Source organism: Schistocerca piceifrons, chromosome 7, assembly GCF_021461385.2.
Source record: "Schistocerca piceifrons isolate TAMUIC-IGC-003096 chromosome 7, iqSchPice1.1, whole genome shotgun sequence".
Classification (NCBI taxonomy): Eukaryota; Metazoa; Arthropoda; class Insecta; order Orthoptera; family Acrididae; genus Schistocerca; species Schistocerca piceifrons.
In genome coordinates, this window is record NC_060144.1 from 174,115,914 (window position 1) to 174,138,692 (window position 22,779).

The 22,779-nt window shown below is 42.1% G+C and overlaps 2 protein-coding genes across 2 annotated transcripts in view; one reads left to right on the forward strand and one right to left on the reverse strand.

The window, feature by feature from the left end:
• Positions 1 to 21,258, reverse strand: part of LOC124804651 (N-acetylgalactosaminyltransferase 6) — a 170,342-nt gene extending 149,084 nt beyond the window's left edge. The window contains exon 1 of the mRNA XM_047264875.1: positions 20,767 to 21,258. The gene's annotated coding sequence lies outside the window, so the exon portion shown is untranslated. The remainder of the gene's footprint in view (positions 1 to 20,766) is intronic.
• A 463-nt stretch (positions 21,259 to 21,721) lies between these two features.
• On the forward strand, positions 21,722 to 22,779 carry LOC124804653. The gene is made up of 2 exons (XM_047264877.1): positions 21,722 to 21,792; positions 21,972 to 22,779. The coding sequence occupies exon 2, from the start codon at positions 22,096 to 22,098 to the stop codon at positions 22,408 to 22,410; it is 315 nt and encodes a 104-aa protein (XP_047120833.1). The 5' UTR covers positions 21,722 to 21,792; positions 21,972 to 22,095; the 3' UTR covers positions 22,411 to 22,779.

Genomic DNA, 22,779 nt, shown 5'->3' on the forward strand with positions numbered 1-22,779 from the left:
CCCAACTTTATTCACTAAATTACTCAACAAAACTAGTTTAACATTTTGCCACTGCACTTCCACAGTTGCAGTTTCACCTCTGACTTTGCTAAACTGTTGTTCCAAGGATTCTCTTATTGCCTCATTATTCTCTCTTAGCTTTCCCCACATGTTCCATCTCTGCATTCTCCTCCCACATTGTCGAATCCTCTTCAACCTTGTCCTAATGTCTGCAACCAAGAGATTATGATCCAAATTCACATCAGCAGCCAGCATAGATGGGAAGGAGAGATGAAATACAGGGACCAAATATAATATCTGCAAATTGTAGAGAAAACAAACTACAGCTACGAATAGTCACAAAATGTGAGAGGAAATCAGTAGTTGAGAAGAGAATGAGACAGGGCTGTAGCTTGGCCCACAATGTTATTCAGTCTGTAGACTGAGCAAGCAGCAGAGGAAATGAAGGTGAGATTTGTACAGGAAATCAAAGTTCAGGGAGAAGTAATAAAAACTTGAGGGTTCCCAATGGCACTGTAATTCTGCCAGAGACTTGAAAGAGCGGTTGGATGGAACGTATATTGTCTTCAAAAGAGGTTATACAATGAACATCAACTAGGGTCAAATCAGGCAATGCTAAGGAAGTTAGATTACAAAATGATTCACTGAAAGTAGTAAACAAGTTTTGTTATTTGGACAGCAAAATAAGTGATATGGATTGAAGTAGAGAGAATGTAAAATATAGACTGGCAATAGCTTTAAAATAATTTCTGGAAATGAGAATTGTTTTTAACATCCAGCAGAAATTTGAATGTTAGGAAGTATTTTCTAAATGAATTTGTCTAGAGTCTACCTGTGTACAAAAGTGAAACATGGACAATAGGACAAGAAAAGGATAGATGACTGTGAGTAATGGTGCTACAGAGAATGCTGAAGATTAGGAGTTTTTGTTCATTTAAAGGGATCACGTACTGCGGTCACGACCTATCTGGATGTATCCACTATTTTCTGTTTACCTTCTATTTAGCGACGTTATAGGTTGCTCCGAGTTTGTTTACTGCATTTCCTATAATTCTTTAATTTTGGGGCCTATAAAAAAAGTTTAAAGGGCACTGCAGTTGCATGTTGTACTTTATGCTGCCAATTGCTTGTGATTTGACCTAATCAACTGTGGTCAGCCAGTGATTTTGATTTTGTGACTGAGTAGAAGTTATTTCTTGCAGGAACACTTCTTCAATTCGGAATTTACATACTGACGTGAACTTTTGGAACTTCCAATTGGTGCTAATTTCTACTTCTACCTTGATCTACACTGCAGACAACTGTGAAATGAATAGCAAACCATACTTAGCATGGTACCATATGCGTAAATGTCTCTGTGTATTCTGTCGTTAGTCTAATTACGTGGCCTGTTCAGAAAGTAAGCTCCGATTGATTGCCAAATTGAAACCACAGTGAACATCAGAAATGTTTTACTTGTAACAATTAGCTACACCTTTCAGCTACTTCTCTACATAGTCGCCGTTCTGACTTAGACTTTTGTCATAGCGTTGTACCAACTTTTCAATAGCCTCATCATAGAAGGCAGCCGCGAGTGCTTTCCGCCAATTCTCCACGCTGGCCTACACCTCGTTGTCTGTGTCAAAATGTTGTCTTCAAAGACAGCGGTTCATGTGACCAGAGATGAAACTCAGGGGGAGACAATTGCGGACTGTATTGTGGGTAATCTCACATTTCCATTTGAAAATGATGCAGGAGCATCTTCATTGCCCCTGCAGAATGCGGCTGAGAATTGTCTTGAAGAAGAAACAGCGCGACAGTTATGTATTGTTAGCTGCATAGCTTCAGGCGAAATTTCTCACCAGGCCCTCGTACTTGGCGGCAGACACTATTTTCTAGACATCTTTACGCACTCGCTGCGAGCTCAGAAATGAGAAGAGCGACGTGATGCTAACTGGGGTTATACTAGAGACACTACCCAACACATCTGTGCAAAGCTTTATCGGATTTTCATAGTCGTTTCCATTTCGCGACCGATCGGAGCTTACTTTCTGAACGCCCCTCGTATGTCTTCATGGTCACTACCACAGTAAGAAGCCAGGGGCTGCAGAAATGTCTACTTTCTTTAGTGAATACTGGTCCTTGAAACTTTGTAAGTAGGCTTTCACAGGATAACTGGAGACTGTCATCAAAGTGTCTGCCAATTAAGGTTTTTCAGGATTTCTATGATGTTCACTTGGGAGTCAAACAAACCTGTGACCATTCATGCTGACCTTCTTTGTACACATTCAGTATCCCCATGTAAGTTCTATTTGTACAGGTCCCATATAGTTGAAAACAATCAATTACTGATAAAATTATTTAATTGGATAGATAAAAAAATCTACTCACCAAGCGGAAGTAGAACACACACATCAAAGACTGTTACAATTGGCAAGCTTTCAGAGCCAGTAGCTACGTCTTCAGACAGAGTGGTTGAAGCGGAAGGAAGAAGGGTGAAGAAAAAGGACTGGAGAGGTCTAGGAAAAGGGGTAGATTTTTGGGAAAGTCACCCAGAACAACAGGTCAAGGGAGATTTACCGTACTGGATGAGAAGGAAAGACTGATTGTTGGGGACTGCATCAGACGAGATTTGAAAACCTGGATGCTTAAAGGTGGAAGACAGAATAATATACAAGACAGAGTTTACTACTAAAACATTGAGCACGAGTTAATACAAGTGAGAAGCAAAGTGCACTGTACGTAACAGAGGTGGGAGTGGACGGTGAAAATACACGGGACAGACAATGAAAAACGTAGAAAACTAAAACGGATTGTAGCAAAGAGTAGTTACAGTGAAGAAAAGCTGAGACAGAAGAAATTAATGTAAATTAAGGCCATGTGGATGGCGAGAACCAAGGACATGTTGAGGAGTTCTGGGAAACTGATATCTGGGAGAAGAATCCAGATGGCACATGTGGTGAAACATGTGACAAGGTCATGAATGTCATGTTGTAGAGCATGCTCTGCAACAGGATATTGTGAGTTGCCAGTATATACCCTCTGCCTATGCCCATTCAACCTAACTGATAATTGCTGGTGTAGAAGGCTGAATAGTGCTTACATAATAGCTGGTATATGATGTGTCGTTTTGCGGATGGCGCTCCCTTTGATAAATGTTTTGCCAGTTACAGGGCTATTATAGGTGGTTGTGTAGGACGGTGCATAGGCAAGTCTTACAGCGGGGACGGACACGCGGATAGGAGCCATAGAGAAGGGAGATGGATGCTGAAAGTTGGTTAGTTAGTTTAAAGGTGGGAGAAGGGACCAAACTACGAGGTCATCGGTCCCTTGTTCCTAATAAAACAATGCCACAAGTGTGAATATAAAATGGACGAAACATATAACACAAAACAGAAAAAAAAGGAAACGCCACAAAAATGAAGGGAAGGCAACAAACACTAAAAGGAACAAAACAGGACAAGAAAACAACAGAGAGATGCTAGAAACAGAAGAGAGTAAAACATGACAGCAGATTACAGTGGCTGGCCAACCACGAGAATAAAAAGGGAAAGCCAGCCACTCTGCAACACATTAAAACCTCAACCCTAAACTCACTAGTGCGGAGAACACAGAGGGGCAAAGGACATGCACTAAAACATAGATAGAAGTATAAAACTCACTATCACGAATAAAACATAAAACTAAAGCTGTTGTGGAGGCATTGTCACCCAACACTCATGGCAGGAGGCTGGGAAAGTTAAAAGTCTGCCGCACAGCAGCTAAAAGTGGGCAGTCCAGCAAGAGGTGGACGACTGTCATTTGGGATCCACAGTGACACTGAGGTGGGTCCTTGCGATGGAGTAGGTAACCATGCATTAGCCACGTATGGTCAATGCGGAGCCGGCAGAGGACAACTGATTCCCTGCGAGAGGCCTGCACGGAAGACTTCCATACATTCATAGTCTCCTTAATGACACGCAGTTTGTTGTGTGTGCTGTTATACCATTCCCTCTCTCAAAGCCGGAAAACCCTGTGGTGTAAGACAGAACACAGGTCAGCTTCAGAGATGCCTAGATCCAGAAGTGGTTTCCGCGTTGCCTGTTTGGCCAGCCTGTCGGCAAGTTCATTGCTGGGGATTCCGACATGTCCTGGGATCCACACAAACACCACGGAACAGTGGGACTGTTCCCGGGCATAGATGGACTCCTTAATGGACGCTACCAGAGGGTGGCGAGGGTAGCACTGGTCAATAGTTGTAGGCTGCTCAATGAGTCAGTACACAGGAGAAATTACTTGCCAGGACATGAAAAGATGTACTCAAGAGCACGAGATATGGCCGCCAGCTCTGCAGTGAAAACACTGCAGCCAATTGGCAAGGAGTGCTGCTCACTATGTCCTCCATGAACATATGCGAAGCCTACATGACCATCAACCATTGAGCCGTCGGTGTAAACCATTTCAGAGCCCCGGAACACATCAAGAATCGAGAGGAAGTGACAGCAGAGAGCAGCGGGGTTAACGGTGTCCTTAGGGCCATGCAAAAGGTCCAAACGAAGATGCGGCCAAGGCGGGGAGCAGCGGGGTTAACGGAGTCCTTAGGGCCATGCAAAAGGTCCAAACGAAGATGCGGCCAAGGCGTACACCATGGAGGCGTACTTGAACGGACCGCAAGTAGAGGTGGTAAAAGGAAGGACTCCAGTTTGGAGAGAAGGGACCGCATGCGAACCGCAATCATTAGCCCCGATCTGGGCCGCCGATACTGGAGATGGACTGCCGTGGGTGGGAAAAGGAGACAGTAACTCGGATGCTCAGGGGAACTATGAATGTGTGCTGCATAACTGGCGAGCAGTTGCGCACGTCTGACTGCAGTAGAGGGGCACCAGCCTCCACCAGTACACTGGTTCACCAGACTCATCCTAAAACAAGGTGTATACACGGCCGAGGAAAAAAAATTCCCAAATATCCCATTTAAAAAATATACTTTTCCCGGGCGAAAATACACTTTTTCCTTGCTAAGTGACAGTAGGTTTTCAGCAGATTTTTCCCTTGGAACTGTAAAACTTACCTTATCAGTCCTTTTAATGGTTAATGTTTTATACACTGTCATAGAACTGGCCCCCCACCCCCACCACCACAAAAAAAGAGGAGGCGAGAAGTTTTGGAAAGATTTTTGATGAAAAAAAAAGTGGTTTGAAATGACTTTTGATGTGCAGCAAAATATATGCTGTGTATTTCCGTATAACAAAAGTATAAATTCGATTTCTACCAAACACAGCACGTTGGTTTCCAGAGCATTGAAATTGAGATTGTGATGTCCTTTTGTAAGACAGTCATATCTCATGCCACATGATCTCGCCAGCCGATATTCAGAGCATAGTAAATGTGCTATAGGCAGCCAGTAGCAAGATCACTGCTACGTAGCGCGAACACACAAAGAGGAAAAGTTAATGGTTTACATTAATATACATAGTATAGCTATATGAAAAGCTAAGCTTTCACTTATAACATTGGTATATAAGTTTTCTTGGAGTACCAGTACTGTACTATCTCATATTTGGTTCTTTATTATGGCACAATGCCATACAATGCAGAGGATGAAAATGTGCATTTGAAATTCAGCGAACAATTGGGACTAGCCAAAACTGTGGAATGCAACACTTCGTTTCAGATAAATTGATTGCTTCAGAGGAAAAATTAATAAAGCCAAATTTCTTTAGCAAACTGACAAAAATAACTTCATTGTCCTGCAAGGCTATTAATGCTTTACTTCTAATAACTTGGAAATAAAATAAAATCAGAAAACTGAAACTAATAATACATTTTTGCCCTCCGTAATTAAGTGAATGTATTTTAATTCACTTGATAGCTCCCGGCCACAGAAGTCCGTTCTGTTTTCATCTGACATGGGAGCTGTAAACAAAGAGGAAACAGCGAAATTACTTAACGCAAACACAGGTCACGTGGAGTCTACCCCCTCCCCACCACAACTCAGACAACTCTGCGCATGCGCGAATCTGGCAGCTAGGGCTTGCGAGAAAATTTTTTTTCCGTTAGCATTGGCCGCTTGCTGCTACTGCTGATACAGCTGACAGCCACACTTCAAGTAGTGGGAAGGTACTGTTCATTAGCGAGTCTGCGCATGCACATGAGCTCGTTGGCAACTGGTCAAACAAACATAATAAACAGTTGTGACGTCACGCTCATAGAAAGCAGTTTGTTGTTACGACGTATTACATAGTCTTCACCCTAAGGCCTTTGACATAATTTTGCTGTTTTTCAAACACTTGCACATGCATGGTGTTTTGTCGTTGTAAATGGCGCAATTCCTTTGCCACTAAAGTTTTATTTTTTTCCTCTCGTTTATATTTTATTGCTTCAGTACCATTATCCAGTAGTGGGATACAGTAACATTCTTTGCTAGAGAATCAATTCTTACCAGTCAAAATTACAAAAATTTAACTGAAAGCTACAACAATGAAAAATTCACGAAATTTCGAAAATCCCCGGATTTTTCCCGGTTTTCTCCCGGATGAAAAAATTTCCGGGTTTTTCCCGGATTTGCCGTTTGTCCCGGGTCGTATACACCCTGTAAAAGCTCCTGTCCCTACTCAAACACCACAGTGGTGCACAGGGTCGAGTAAATGCAATGCTGAAAGCGCTGCCGAACCATAAACCACACTCTCATAGTCAAAGGGATTGGACAAGGACTCTGTACAGCTGCAGCAGCGTAGAGCGATCTGCACCCCATTTGGTGTTGCTCAAGCAATGGAGGGCACTGCAGAGCTGCCAGCACTTCTGCTTAAGCTGACGAAGATGAGGGAGCCAAGTCAATCGAGCATCAAAAACCAGTCCTAGGAATTGATATGTCTCCGCTACAGGGAGAGGATCGTCATTAAGTTAAAGTGTGAGTTCCGCATGAACGGTACAACGCAGACAGATGTGCATGACACACAACTCTGTGGCTGAAAACTGGAAGCCGTGGGCTAGAGCCCATGACTGCACCTTGGGGATGGCTCGTTGGAGGCGCCACTCAGCAACAACAGTACTGCAGCACCAGTACGAAATGCAAAAGTCGTCTGCCTACAGATAAGGCTAGATCATTACTGGCCACTAAAAATAGAGAGACATTCAATACAGAGCCCTGCAGGACTTCATTCTCCTGGAGATGGATGGAACTATGGGAGTCACCAACTTGGACACAGAAAGTAAGGAGCGACAGGAAGTTTTGGATAAAAATCGGGAGTGGTCCCCAGAGACCCTACTCAATGTGGCAAGGATATGATGTTGCCAAGTCGTGTCGTATGCTTTACGTAAGTCAAAAAACATGGCAATCAGATGCTGCAATCTGGAAAAGGCTGTTCAGATGGCAGACTCGATGGACACAAGATTATCAGTGACAGAGCGACCCTGGCGGAAGCCGCCCTGACATGGAACCTGCAAGCCACGCGACTCCAACCCAATCACCGACACACCATACATTCCAGCAGCTTACAAAGAACGTTGGTGAGGGTGATGGGCCGATAGTTATCCACATCAAGCAGGTTTTTACCGGGTTTGAGCACCGGAATGATGGTGCTCTCCCACCATTTCCATGGAAAGACTCCATCGCACCACATCCGGTTGATGATGACTAGAAGATGTCGCTTGTAGTCAGATGAGAGACGTTTAATCATCTGGCAGTGGATGCGATCAGGCCCAGGAGCTCTGTCGGGGCAATGTGCAAGGGCACTGAGGAGCTCCCACTCTGTAAATTGGGCGTTATAGGATTCACTGCAGCATGTAGTGAATGAGAGGATGTTCCCTTCCAGCCGCCATTTGAGTGTGTGGAAGGCTCGGGGGTAATTCTCCGATGCAGAGGCTCAAGCAAAGTGCTCAGCAATTATGTTTGCGTCGGTACATAACTTGCCATTTATGGTAACACCGGGGACAGCTATTAGGGCCTGGTACCTGAAAAGACGTCTGATCTTTGCCCAGACTTGGGAAGGTGACATGTGGCACCCAATGTTGGAGTAGTATCTCTCCTAACACTCCGGCTTCCATTGTTTGATAAGGTAGCCAACACTGGCTTGGGGTCGTTTAAAGGCTATGAGGTGGTCCAGGAAAGGGCGGTGCTTATGCCGCTGTAGAGCTCGCCGACGCTCCTTAACTGCTTCACCGACTTCCGGCGAGCACCACGGGACTGCTTTACTCCGTGGGCACCTTAAAGTGCGAGGGATGGCGTTTTCTGATGCAGAAACAATTGTGCTAGTCGCCTGCTCAACCATCACATCGATGTTACCGTATGGGGGAGATTGAGCAGTGACAGCAGAGGTAAAAGTTCCCCAATCCACCTTGTTCAAAGCCCATCTGGGCAGGCATCCATGTACCCGATGGTGGGGCAGTTACAGGAAGATGGGGAAGTTGTCACTACCACAAAGGTCACCATGTGCTCTCCAGTGGACAGATGGAAGAAGTCCTGGGCTGCAAATTGATACATCAATGGCCGAGTAACTCCCATGAGCCACACTGAAATGTGTGGCGGCCCCAGTATTTAAGAGGCAGAGGTTGAATTGCGACAGTAAAGTTGCAACATCTCTGCCCCGGCCTTTATGCATGGTGCCACCCCACAAGGGGTTTTGGGAATTAATATCTCCGAAAAGTAGGAAAGATTTAGGGAGTTGATCAATCAGTGCAGTTAATACATTGGGGGGGGGGGGGGGGGGGGGGGTACTGCACCATCTGGAGGAAGATATACATTGCAGACAGTTATTTCCTATGCCATCCTTATTCTCACAGCCACAGCTTCAAGGGGGGTTTGAAAAGGGGCACAGTGTCACTACAGACTGAGTTTAGGACATAAACACAAACTCCACCTGACATTCAATTATAGTCACTACAGTTCCTGTAATATCCCTTACAGCCGCGATGGGCAGGGGTCCGCATCGCTGGGAACCACGTTTCCTGGAGGGCAATGCAGATAGCAGGTGTGAAGCTTAACAGTTGCCATAGCTCAGCCAGGCGGTGCAAAAAACCACCGCAATTCCACTGGAGGATGACATCGTGAGACTGTGAAGGCGTGGAACATTAAATGAGGCAGTTTACACCTCAGAGTCAGCTGCTACCACCGATTTATTGCCTGAGCAGTCTATATCCATTGTGTCTGAGGGTCTGGCGAGAGCTAGGTCCTCAGCGGACGCCAAAATCTCCACCCCATCCTCAGACACAGAGCTTGGAGGTAGCAGTGGTGTGGCTGCCGCAATTTCCTTGGTCTTAGGGGTTTTCTTTTTGGATTTCTCTCGCTGCTCCTTGTGTTTCCCTGGCTGGGAGGACTTCACTGGCTCAGTCTCCAGGACTGAGGATGAGCATGAAGCCCTACGACCACCTGCTTTTGGGCTCTTCAGCCACTGGCGGGTGTCATTTTTCCCACTAGCAGAAACCTGGGGAGGGAGTGACCCAAGGGACCCCTTCCTAGCGAGAGAAGCCAAAGACGACTTATGCTTCTCCGGCTTAGAAGTGGGGATGGACGTTCCATCTCAGATGGTTGGGGGGGGGGGGGGGGGGGGGGGCGTTGCTCCCAAAGTAGGTGGTGCAGGAGCAACAGGGAGGAGGGAAATGCCACCCACCATCAAGGGGGCAGATGTACTCTTCCGGCTCTGAGAGGTGACTGGAGTTGGCGGAGCTGATGATGCCGGAACTTTTGTGGTGGTGGCATAACACAATGTCATATGTACAGGAAGCAGGCGCTCAAATTTTCTTTTAGCCTCAGTGTAGGTCAGACAGTCCAGGGTCCTGTACTCCATGATTTTCCCACAGTCAGGCGAGCAAGGCGAATGGTGCTCTCCACAGTTGACACAGATGGGAGGCAGCGCACATGGAATATTGGGATGTGATGGGCGTTCGCAATCTTGGCATGTGACACTGGAAGTACAGCGGTAAGACGTATGGCCGAACTTCCAGCACTTAAAGCGCCGCATCGGGAGAGGGATATAGGTCTTTACATCACAGCGGTAGGCCATCACCTTGACCTTCTCGGGCAATGTATCACCCTCAAAGGCAAAGATGAAGGCAATGGTGGCAATCTGACTATCCTTCGGATCCCGGTAGAGACGCCAGACGAAATGTACATCTCGCCTCTCTAAGTTGGCGTGCAGCACATCATCGGACTGCAAAAGAAGGTCTCTGTGAAATATGATACCCTGGACCATATTTAAGCTCTTATGGGGTGTGATGGTTACAGAAACATCCCACAGCTTGTCACAAGTGAGTAACTCCCGTGACTGGGCAGAAGATGTTGTTTTGATCAAGACTGACCCAAATCTCGTTTTGGACAAACCCTCCACTTCACAAAACTTGTCCTCTACATGCTCAACAAAAACTGAGGCTTCATCGTCATGAAAGATTCCCCATCAGCTCTCTAAGATACAAGGTACTAGGGCAATATCCGCTGCCATCCTTAGCCTGACGTTCCTCCCATGGTGTGGCCAGGGAGGGGAATGATTTGCGGTCGTACTTCTGTGTGTTGAATTGAGCTCGTGATTGCTTAGAGACTGCTGGTGTTTCACCACCAGCAAGAGATGATGGACTATGCTTCATCGCATGTCATCTGCCCTGATGCAACCCACTCCGACCAGGAGCCCTCCCCACAGGTGCCACTCAGCCACAGCAAAGGCCGCCTGGCAGGATGGCCATTGCAGGGAGTCCCAATGCCCCAGGAGGATGGACATCTACCCCTTGGCATATGTGGGGAGTTAACAGTGCAGGCATCAGCAGAGCGATCCCTGTGTGGTCAAGTGACTACAGCCTAAACAGGGTACATGGCGGCACCATCACAGTGGACTGGCTAGCATGCTGGATATCAGGTGCAAAGAAGTCCATGGTCATTGTCAACGCAGAAATCAACACTGCACCATGCATGGTAGAAAACGCACCCAGGAAGGTGTCCTCACCCAAGAGATGGAGAATGGGCAGGACTGCAATGTGACGAAGAGAAAGTGGGCTAAAGATCTCAATACACAATGGACACAATGCACCTTGTGAGGTGCCCTTCCCTAATTGGCTCGCTCTTTGGGAAAATTTTGAAGAATGAAGCTCAAACCCTACAGGGGACCATCACATAAAGGCCGAAATGTGTGAAACTCCTTTTAGTTACCTCGTACGACCGGCAGGAATCCCTCGGGCCTATTCTAACCCCTGGACCAGCAGGGGGGTATGCAGAAGGAGCATAGGGTCTGACAAGAATATTGCAGAGATTGGGAGGGCGACAGAAAGCTATTCTAGGTCTGGTGGGCAAAATTTCAGACAAAATGGATCTCATTTCAGCGCACGAAGTAACTGATTAACAAATTCCAGGCCAGGATAATACTGAGTCACCAACGGTGTTCTCCAAAGCTGTTTTGTGGGGGCATCGGCAGTACCTGGATTGGACGTGATGGCCTGGGAAATTTGCTGTTTAACTAGGCTGGTGGGGCAATTACATGCAGTAAAGGCTGAGGTGAGAATGGCGGTGTATTGCTGTAAACAGTCTGCATTCGAGCAAATACGTTTGCCTCAGATACCAAGGCTGTATGGAAGTGAACGTTTGATATGGAAAGGATGGCAAATGTCAAAATGTAAGTACTGTTGTTTGTTGGTAAGTTTAATGTGGATGGAAGTAGTTGCTGGCCTTCGGTGAGTACGAGATCAACATCAAGGAAAGTGGCATGGGATTCGGAATAGGAACATGTGGAATTTAATTGGGAGAAGGTATTCAGAGATTACAGGAATTTTAGCAGGTCAGCCTCACCATTAATCCATATGGTAAAGAAGTCATCAATGTACGTAAGCCAAACCAGTGGCTAAAGACTTATGGATCCCAGGAGAGCCCCTTCCAAGTGACCCGTGTAAAGGTTGGCATAGGAAGGAGCCAACATCGTTCTCTTCTGTAGGTGAATAGCTATCTATCCTCACACACAGAGATTATATTTTGTGCAAGAAATACGAGTTTCTGTTTTGGTGGAAACTTATCTTCATACCAGTGCAAATTACTTAGTGAATGCTATATGTACTTCTTTAGTAAGATAGTTCAAGAGCATTTTATGGGCACACACAACATCTGAAAGTGAAAACAAGGACTCCTGATGGTAATTTCACTTTTGGGGGAAAAAAATAATACTGAACTAGATGTGAGATGTAAAGTGGCTATAGCAGTGTCTAGATTTGGACTAAAAAATGTTTGTGCTTTTGCCAAATCAGATATCAAGCAGGTCTACCTTTAGCTGCTTCTGGACACACTTAAAAATTCTAGGGAGCCGTACATCTACATATCAATTTCATGTGATGATGAGGCTATGTATCCACTTGATGCAAGGAAAGTGTACGCCATTATGTGGCCCACACTAATTGCATTCCCTATTTGAATGGATAAGCATCAGTGACAAAGATCCACATACATTTATATCAGTATCAAAGTTGTACTTACAATGTCTCCAGTTAAGATGATCTATTGTAATTACGTGTAAGTACAAGACAACCAGTAGACTTTATTCCACAGAAGTATTAACAAGGTGAACACAGTATTTAAGTAACTTTCAGCAGGAACCAATTACATACAGAAAGAGCTGTAGCAATACACGTAGAGAACTGAGGTTGAGGTCAAGCACAGCTCTGCGAGCCTTAAATAGATTGGGGCCTGCGGTGGGCTCTGACGTGATCTCTCCCCCCCCCCCCCCCCCCACACACACACACACACACACACATCCATCTGAGGCGCCCTCTGCGGATGACACAGCATTGCTACATGCATGGACTTTTGAAAGTACACGCATGCATCACTGCAATACCGGGTATTGATTATGACCTGATAACTGAACCAATAAACATACATTAATAAAAATCCAAACACTGAACTGTCCATTTCATGGCTTAATGGTTTTAGCAATTTTTCTTCGATCTGTTCTTCTGCTTCAGTACACCTTCTTCTTTTAGTGAAATTGGAAATATATGTCTCTATTGAAGCACTTTGATTTAGTACATAGTTTCTGTCTTGGCAGTTACAGATTCATCTATGCTGCCAATTTGGCAGTAGAAGGATTAACAATAAATACATTTGTATAAATCCATTTATGCGTACATGTCTCAAAATATCTGTTGGTGCTCTTTGTCTGTAGAGCTACTTATAAACACATTAAGCTTTCTAACAGACTTTATGCGTGCGTGCGTGCTCTCTCACACACACACACACACACACACACACACACACACACACACACACACACACACACAAGGGTGTTTTAGGAAAATAGTAAATATTTAAGTGGGATAGACACCAACTAGAAATGCAGCACAGAAATTAAAACAAGGATAGCAATGGCAAAAGAGGCATTTTATAAGAAAAGGAGAATTTTCTGCAGCAGTCTGGACAGAGAACTGAGGAAAAGACTCATAAAATGTTTTGCATGGAGTATTCTTCTGTATGACACTGAAACAGGGACTTTGAGGAAGAAAGACAGAGAAAGGCTGGAGGCTTTTAAGATGAAGAGCTACTGAGAAGAGTGGGAGAGAAAAGACAGTTAATAGATGTAATGCAAAGAAGAAAAAGAAATTGGATTGGGCATCTATTAAGAAAGAATGACGGACTGACAAAAACAGTTTTAGAAGGTTCTGTAGAAGGGAAAAGGTAATGACGAAGGAAAAGATTTCAGATACTAGATGACATGATGGACGGTACAACATATAGCAGCCTTAAGAAGAAAGTGATGGATCGCAGGAAATGGAGAGGCAAAGGACCTGCTAATATAGCAGAAAACTGATGATGATGAAATATTTTAAGAGGTTGTAGTATAGACTAATGTCAATGAAATACTCCATAGAAAATGTGTACAGTTTTTATAGGTTACAGACACAAAGCTGTAGATGTAACCTAAACAACTACTCACTGAAGGCGTTAAGCAAAGGCAAATGATTAACTTCAAAGTATATTTTAATAAATTTCATCTCCAACTTCACTGTACTTTTGAGTTCTCTAGTCAACAGACCACACTTCTGAGGTCACCTAGATGGGCAGCACTATTCATAATACAATCAGTTCATCTCGTGTTTACTTTATCTTTGTAGACTTACTCTTTCACGCATCCCCAAAGGCACTGTGGGGTGTTTTAAGAGAATATAATAACACAATGGCCCAATCAGTTGTTCATCTATCACACATACCACACTACACATTTATAGAGAAAATCTGCTTGAAAATGTGTCTCCACAAATGCATGTGGGTTTTCATTGGCTCAACAATGTGAATTATAAGTGTTATCGATACTATGTGGCTTCACCAGTGAGAAGTATTAATGGAATTACTCAGCACTTTTCAATTAGCCAATGACAAAACTTCAGCTGTCTACTTCTTGAAGGTGTTGAATCCACTGTAAATTATAAACACAGGCTGTGAACATGTAATATCCGCCATGTTCTTGTGTGTGGAACCCTCATATACCTGTAGAAATACTGGGTGCGCATGTTGAAGTGTTACTTTCTACCAACTGAATAATGTTTTTGGTTTCATCCGCACACTGTTCATGTACACGTTTAAATGAAATATTTCTGCTGGGCACTGCACAATTCTCATGAAGTTTAATGAAATCACAAGTAAACACACCTACATATGGTACTCTGTGGTTAGGAAATCATTCCGCTTTTTCTCCACAAACAGCAGAAGTATTTCCATTACAATACCCCCACACAAATATCGTTTCGGCACATTGTCAACCTTAGTTGGAACAAGCCCCGATTTACAACTATGGTTGTTAATCGCAGAGGGTGTGTTTGGTCCGTGAGAGCTATTTTATTTCACATAAGTCCGCCGGTAAACCAGTGAGGAACTCCCTATCTGCCACCTGGGACGCGCCATGTAGGAGTATCACCTCTCCTCCTACTATGACTCTCCCTTTCTTCTTTTAATTCCCTGCCCCTCACCAAACTGCCAACACAGTCTCCCCATGCTGCAGCTAGCAGTGCTAGTCAGTACCCAGCAAGTCCCTGCACACTCTAATCAGCAGCAAACCCATCCTTACCCTTCTATCTCTCACACTACCAACCCCATGCTTCTCCCTTACCCCAACTTTCCACCCCAGCTAGTTTGCTGCTTTTGTTGCATTCAGTCGCAGTCAGGTCTTAGAGCCCTTCTTCATCTGATGAATAACTTCATCCGAAAGGTGAACATTTGTAGTATTCATTACCCTTTCCATACGGATGTTCTTCCTTCCCGGGCTTTCCATTGCTAATAAGCTTTTTCGTAATTTCAATAGTTTTAGTATTTTCAGAAAAAACACTTTTCAAAGAAGAATATGCAAATCACTGTAAAATTCAACAAACCTTCTGCTCTGTACAATGTTAAAAGTGTACTGTAACACAAAGTGTCAAATGTGCCTGCTGACGTTAATAAAATGACCAAGTCATATATTTACTCATTGCCTTCTATGATAGTACTGTAGATAACTGGAGCAAATGCACATGTTGGGAACTTTGGTTCACTAGCCCTACAAACACATCTGCCAACCAGCTATACTTTGGTTAAATGATCACCCGTCACTTTCTCCAGTGAACCTCAGATTTTCTCGTTCTATATGTTGGAGAAAATGGGAGGGAGCACACTACTTGGAAATGTGACCAATTCACCAATTAACTATATCTACTGAATGGCTCTGTTGTTCAGGGTAGACTAGTATGGGAATGGCTCTATCCAGTCTTCTGACTGCAGACTAGAAAAACATGTAACAGCTGGCATCATATAGTTTTCTAAACTTCCAGAAAAGTTAGTGATACAGGTACCAATGACACAAACCTACCTATTTCAATATAAATATCACAGCTTTAGTGGCAGCCTTAGTGCTGTTGTCCAAGCAAAACCTAAATATTGATGGCCAGACAAGTATTTGAACTGTTGTTGTCCTGAATGTGAGTCCAGTACTTACTGATCACAGACTACCTCCTCGGTAAATGTAGAAACATGTAAGGCAATACTGACTATGACTTTTCTTAGAAGGCAGATTAAAGAAAGATAAATATAAATCTATAAAATTTCGACATTTAGAGAAAGCTTTTGACCATGTTGATACAAATATTCTGTTTCAAACTGTGAAAGAAAGAGAGAGAAAATATAGGGAGCAAAAAAGTTATCTACAAATTGTACAAAAAGCAGATGGCAGTTATAAAGAGTCACAGGACAATAAAGGGAAGCAGTAGCTGAGAAGAGAGTGAGATGAGGTTGTAGCCTGTCCCACAATGTTATTCAATCTGTACATTGGATAAGCAGCAGAACAAACAAAGGAGAGGTTTGTAAAGGGAATTGTTCAGAGAGAAGAAATAAAAACTTGGAGGTTTCCACGACAACTTTGTACTTCTGTCAGAGACTTGAAAGAGCAGTTGAATGGAATGATTAGTTTATTGAAAAGAGGTTATAAGATGAACATCAACTAAAGTAAAGCAAGTATAATATAATGTAGTAGAGTTAAATCAGGCAGTGCTGAGGGGGTTTGACTGGGAAATGAGACACTGAAAGTAGTACATACATTTTGTTGCTTGGACAGCAAAAGAAGTGGCAAAATGGCTGCAGCAGAAAATCGATAGCACGCACACTGGGAACAGGTACAAAAACATTTCGTGAAAAGAGATTGTTTTTACATCAAGAAGAAATTTAAATGTTATGAAGTGTTTTCTGAATGTATTGTGCAGAAGTGTAACTTGGACAGTAACAATTCACACAAGAAGACAATATAAACCCTTGAACTGTGGTGCTTCAGGATAATGTTGAAGATTAAAAATTTAGTTTGTAAAAATAAGAGGTGGTATGAATCAAACTAAGGAAAGAAGAAATTCAACTAAAAGAAAGGATTGGTTGATGGCACCTATCTGAGGCTGTAAGGGATTGGCGATTTGGTATGGAGGAAGTGTGGTGGGTGATAATTGTAGGAGGAGAGCAAAGCTTGAACACAGCAACCAGTTTCAAATGGATTTAAAAGGTTGCAGAAGTTACACAGAGATGAAGAGACTTGCACAAGATATACTACCCTGGAGAGCACATCAAACCAGTCTCTGGACCCACAACAACACCACCTACAACAATATATAGCTGACACTATATTAATACAATAGAGGGAAACATTCCACGTGGGAAAAATATGTCTGCTTGTGTCTGTATATGTGTGGATGGATATGTGTGTGTGTGTGTGCGCGCGCGAGTGTATACCTGTCCTTTTTTCCCCCTAAGGTAAGTCTTTCCGCTCCCGGGATTGGAATGACTCCTTACCCTCTCCCTTAAAACCCACTTCCTTTCGTCTTTCCCTCTCCTTCCCTCTTTCCTGATGAGGCAACAGTTTGTTGCGAAAGCTTGAATTTTGTGTGTATGTATGTGTCTGTTTGTGTTTCTATCGACCTGCCAGCGCTTTCGTATGGTAAGTCACATCATCTTTGACACTACATTAACTTATCTAGAATTTCACAAAATGCATACAGAACAGCATAACCAAGAAGTCTTATTTTGGAACAAAAAACCTACCTATTCAATTTGAAAACAAAAATTTCACACCTGCATCTTGCTGATTAAGAATGTTATGAAAACACATTGACAGCTATCTTATCAGCCCACTGTGAGTACTCACCAAGGTGATAATAGATTATCAAAATCTTTGTATATTATCTGAACTGAAAGAGATGTCTCACCCAAAGTATGGGATCTGGGAAAACGATGTTACCCTCGAACTATGGAGATCAGATCAGCTCTTTGAAGTTCCCATGCTTCAATCCAGGAAATCAAAAGACTGTAATTAAAATATTGCAAAGCTCTGCCCTTTTTTTAAAAAAGAGAGAGAGAGAGAGAGAGAGAGAGAGAGAGAGAGAGAGAGAGAGAGAGAGAGAAGCTGCTTTGTGACCAGCGCTACAGTGGAAGAATTATTTTTGCATAACTACCACAATTTATAGCAATTTCAACCCGTTTATTTTATTCAAGCCTTGGTCTTACTCCACAATTTTTAAAACCCCCACATCACTCTACTACCAAATTCACTATTCTGTCGTGCTCCAAGCTGTGTCCATGAACCTAATCCATCTTTTTAATCAAGCTGAGCCATAAATTTCTCTATGGTTTCATTCAGTAACTCTTCATTAGTTATCTGATCTAAGCATCCAATTTATGGGCCAACTGAAGAATTGGATACAACCCACCGTTTTTGACCAATTACATAATAGTTTACTCATAGATTTTTATGTCTATTTTTCAGCCATAGATAATAAATCAGTTATCTTCTTTAGTCGCTTGTATTAATTTAAATCATTTGTTCATTCCAAATCATTTGGTACTTATTTTTTTCTTAGTGAACTTGATATATTTTGGAAGAATTGTTTTTCATTCTGAACAATTTTTACTTTTTGATTTTCATTTGTATGTATTGATTTATCTATTCCTATGAATATGGAAGACTTGAAAAGGGTTCATCAACTGCAGCAAAGAATACAAATTTTACAGTTGCTTTTTTTCCCTTTATTGGCACTATTATCACTACGATATTTTTCAGTCGATGCTAGTACTATCAAAGGCTAAAAGACCGACAGATGAAAAATTTTTATCCTAGAATACTAGTGTTAGCAAAGATGAAAAAAGTGATATATGTAACACAGAAATCCTAAACCTCAGATGAACTATGAAGATAGTATTCTGTTCTTTAGTTGACCTATATAGATCAACTGAAGTAATGGATACAAAAGTTATGTCTGTCACTATTTTTTGCCTTTGCTAGCATTAGCATCATATTCTTCAGTTGATCTATATAGATCAACTGAAGAATGGAACATGAATTTTACGTATGTTTGTCTTTTTGCCTTTGATAATATTTCTGTCAACTGAAGAATAGGATGCTAGTAGTAGCGGAGGCGGAAAAAGCAACACCTGTAAAATTTGTATCCCGTACTTCAGTTGATACTCATAGGTCAACTTACGAACAGGATACTACTGCTAACGAAGGTGAAAAATCCGACATGTTAAATTTGTATCCTGTACTGCAGTTCACCTATATAGATCAGCAGAAGTTCGGTATACAACTCTTACATGTCAATTGAGGTTTTCCATGTTAATGTTACTTCTGCCCCCGTTTTTCCTTCTTTCTTTTTTGCACTACTATCCTATTCTTCAGTTGAGCTATATAGGCCAACTGAAGAATAGGATGCTAGGACTCAAAGAAGCGATATACTTAATATTACGTTCAAAATATGAATATGTGTGTTATAAGTCTACCATCTGTTCTCTCTGTCCTGCATTCTTATGTTTCTCAACATTCATCTTTGCTTTTAATTGTAAGCAATGCATTACCTGCGGTAACTTCTGACATCCTTGGTCAAAGCCGATGGGTTGTATCCCATTCTTCAGTAATCCCCAATTTTTGCCCCCCTCCTGTAGTAACAGGTTTTAAAAGCTTCTATTCTCTCCCAGTCTGCATTATTTATCATCCATATTTCATTTTTATACATTGCTACACTCCAGACAAATACTTCCATAAAAGACTTCCTAAACTTAAATTGAATGTTACGATATCTCTCTGTTCCAGATAAAAATTTTCTTGCTGAGTTACTATGTGTCTGCATTTTATATCTTCTTTTCTTCGGCCATCAGTTACTTTGTTGTTCAAACTGCAAACTTTGTCTACTACTTTCAGGAGCAGTTTTAAATTTTTGTGGATATGAAATTTCCTGCCTGATGTGTGCAACCAACTTGTTATGGAGTCCTGCATCAGAGTATGAAACTACATTCTGAACCCCATAAAGGGATGTACAGCCTGTATGAAAATTATTTTTTACTTCTAGTTCTGTTTTTTTGAGCTACACTGTTCATAATAAATTCACACTTTTTATTAACCATGAATACCGGTACCATTAGAGAGTTTATGTATTGGCATAGAAGTGAGAGTCAAGAGGTCCCTACAAGATGTTTGATTATCAACTTAACATTATATTCTTAATGCATTCTGCTGTAGAATAAATACTATTTTAACCATAGTTGCATTTGTTTCTCAGATAATGCCACAGGAGAGTACTGAGTGAAATAATCCTATCTCCAAATCAACACAATGAGAGAGATTTAAGTGCAAAGCAAGCAGAACTGATCTTCTTGGTTAACTTACCCAAGTTTAGATGTCACCTCAGTTTACTAGTCAACTGAATGCAAATACCTACTGATATCTAGGCCTACTTTAAGGTAATGTAATGTCTTTTGATTTGTTTATAACTGCATATTATAAGATTCTGTACAACTGAGGATCTGAATCTGAACAGGTACTATATTTAACAGGATCCCAGTGTTTTTTAAGGCATTTCAGTCTACTGGCAAAATGAGTTGACCCATGTGAAAATTAAAAGGCCTATGTGAAACTGACTCAATAAGAAACACATTGAAACCTGATATGAAAAAAATGTACAAAATAAATGTACAATTGATGCAGGCAGAGCATGTTTTGCAAAAGGTGTACTCCACAGTGAAATGACGTGAGGTAGTCCGCATTCATCGACCGAAAACCATAGTCACGTGTAAAAACACATTGCTTTCTACTATCCCATACTGAAATACCAATAATCCGCACACAGTAAAATGATGTAAGCTCCATTTCTAGACTGATGGCCTATATGACTGGTCTTCTCTGTACTGTCGTACACCATGGGCGATAGAGAAAGAAATTAATCGATATAAGACCAGCTCTTTTCTAATCAAGAATTTCGAAAGTTTAAAAAATAATGTTTCTGTAGTATGCACAACTTAAATGGGTGCCGAAAATGGTGTTTCCAACAGTTAAAGAGTAAAACAACCTCACTCACCTCATAAAATTAGTAATATATCACAACAACCGGGATCTACGCTGAATATTTCTTATAAAACACAGCATCCAGTAGTTCTCCGTTTCTCGTCTCTTCTAGTAACTGTTTTATACCTGAGTCTTAATTCTTTCAAATGATGCTTAACGCGGTATCTTTAACAATACGTAAAACTCTGACGAATCGCTTATTCTGCCCAGCCACTATCTCCTTGTGTTATCACTAGCAGGTTTCATTCTTTATATTCACTCATTAAACAGGAAGGGAAAACGTGTCAACAGTTACTCCTGTTCCAGAAGTTAGCGCCATAAAATATAACTGACAGCTTTCACTGCACTATTGGACTGTCATTTCAACTCGTACACGTCGTGCTTCATGACTGGTCGAGTTATTTGACACATCTAACATCACACACCTAACATCTGCTTTCACTTTCACTTCCAGTTCCAACACCCACAACAATTCCGTCGGAACTTCAGGGCTTATCGTGCATTACGAAATCTCTGTGCAGCGATAACGTTAATGTAATAAATTTGTAAGTGATAAAAATCAGTGTCAGTCAGTGCCGGTAAAAGCGAAAAATTGTCAATAAATGAAGATTAAACGGTACTATGATGAATGAAGGTTACATGAATGTCGAATTTCTTTTTGTATTCGCGAAAATACGAGCTGTGTTGGCTGTCAAATAAAACAGTATTTCAATATAATTGTAGCCGCAGCTTCGAGAAACATCGATGAATTTCGAAAAGACGTACAACCGTCCAGTAAACTTATTTTTCCGCTCGAGACTAACTGCTTCTTTCATTAACATGGAAACATATTTAAAAGCTCTCGTAATTGCTACTGCAGCCGCTTCACGCGTTTGCGCTAGGGCTAAATCCACTCCAGTGATCTCTTCTATTGTAGTATTGTACCGAATGTCATTGTCTTAATGTCTTTCTTTGGATAACAATAAACAAACACATTGACCGCAGTCTTTGCGATAGTCAGTAAATCACTTCAGAGAGATTAAAAATTATCTCGCAATGGGTAAGATATTCCTTAAAGTTGGCTTTTTACCCGGGCCTGTTCATGAAACATAAACAATTCAAGCAAAGGCTGTTCCAAAATTGTGGCACTGTGTTATTTTGAACGGAAGTCAGATGTAGAAATAAGATCTTGCTGTTTATGTTTTACAGGGTATTTACACCGAAATGCTCTATTTTCAGTTTGCTCGCAGCTCAAAATTAAATGAAGTAGACTTATGGCCTTTTGAAAAATGAGCCGTATGCCACGTTAAAAAAAAATCACATCAAACCACAACACTTTAAAACGTTTGCGGTGACATGAAGAATGTCTGACCTGTCTTCGGTTTCCATCCAGGTACCGAAACATGTCCAGAGGGATGATACCAATGACTTCCAAAATCCGAGTACGGAGGTCATGAAGATTCCACGCTGCAATGACGAACACCCTGCACTTCACGTAGTCCATGAACCCTGTTGTGGGCTGCCAGAAGAACGTGGAGGCATATTCATGGGTCCATCACATCCAAGCCAGTACCATGGAAACATTCAATTCAGTGTTTTCCAAACATCCACCAGCGAGGTGGACCACCATTTTGTCGTTAAGATTTCTTCAACCTGCGGAACAGCAAATATTTCCTAAATAGTGACAGTCTCATCCGCAAACAATAATGGTCCAGTTATCTTTTCACACATGAGGCTACACCAAATGTTCACTTTTGGGCGATCTCGTACGTTTTCCTTCACACTGTGTGGATTCTGTGACCACCAAATGCTAACACTATGCTTACACTTGCCAAAATGCAGGTTTCCAATCAGTTCAGTTAAGCATTTCAGATGCAAATTCATATTGCCATTGCTTGTCATTGTGCTGTATGGCATGGAGAATCTATTAATGGATTTAACCTTGCATACCACAGCACCATTCTCCTGAACTCACACCATTTTCGTTCGGCCAGAGAACAATGAAACAATTAAAATGTACCAGATGTTGACAAAAACTAGGCAGCAA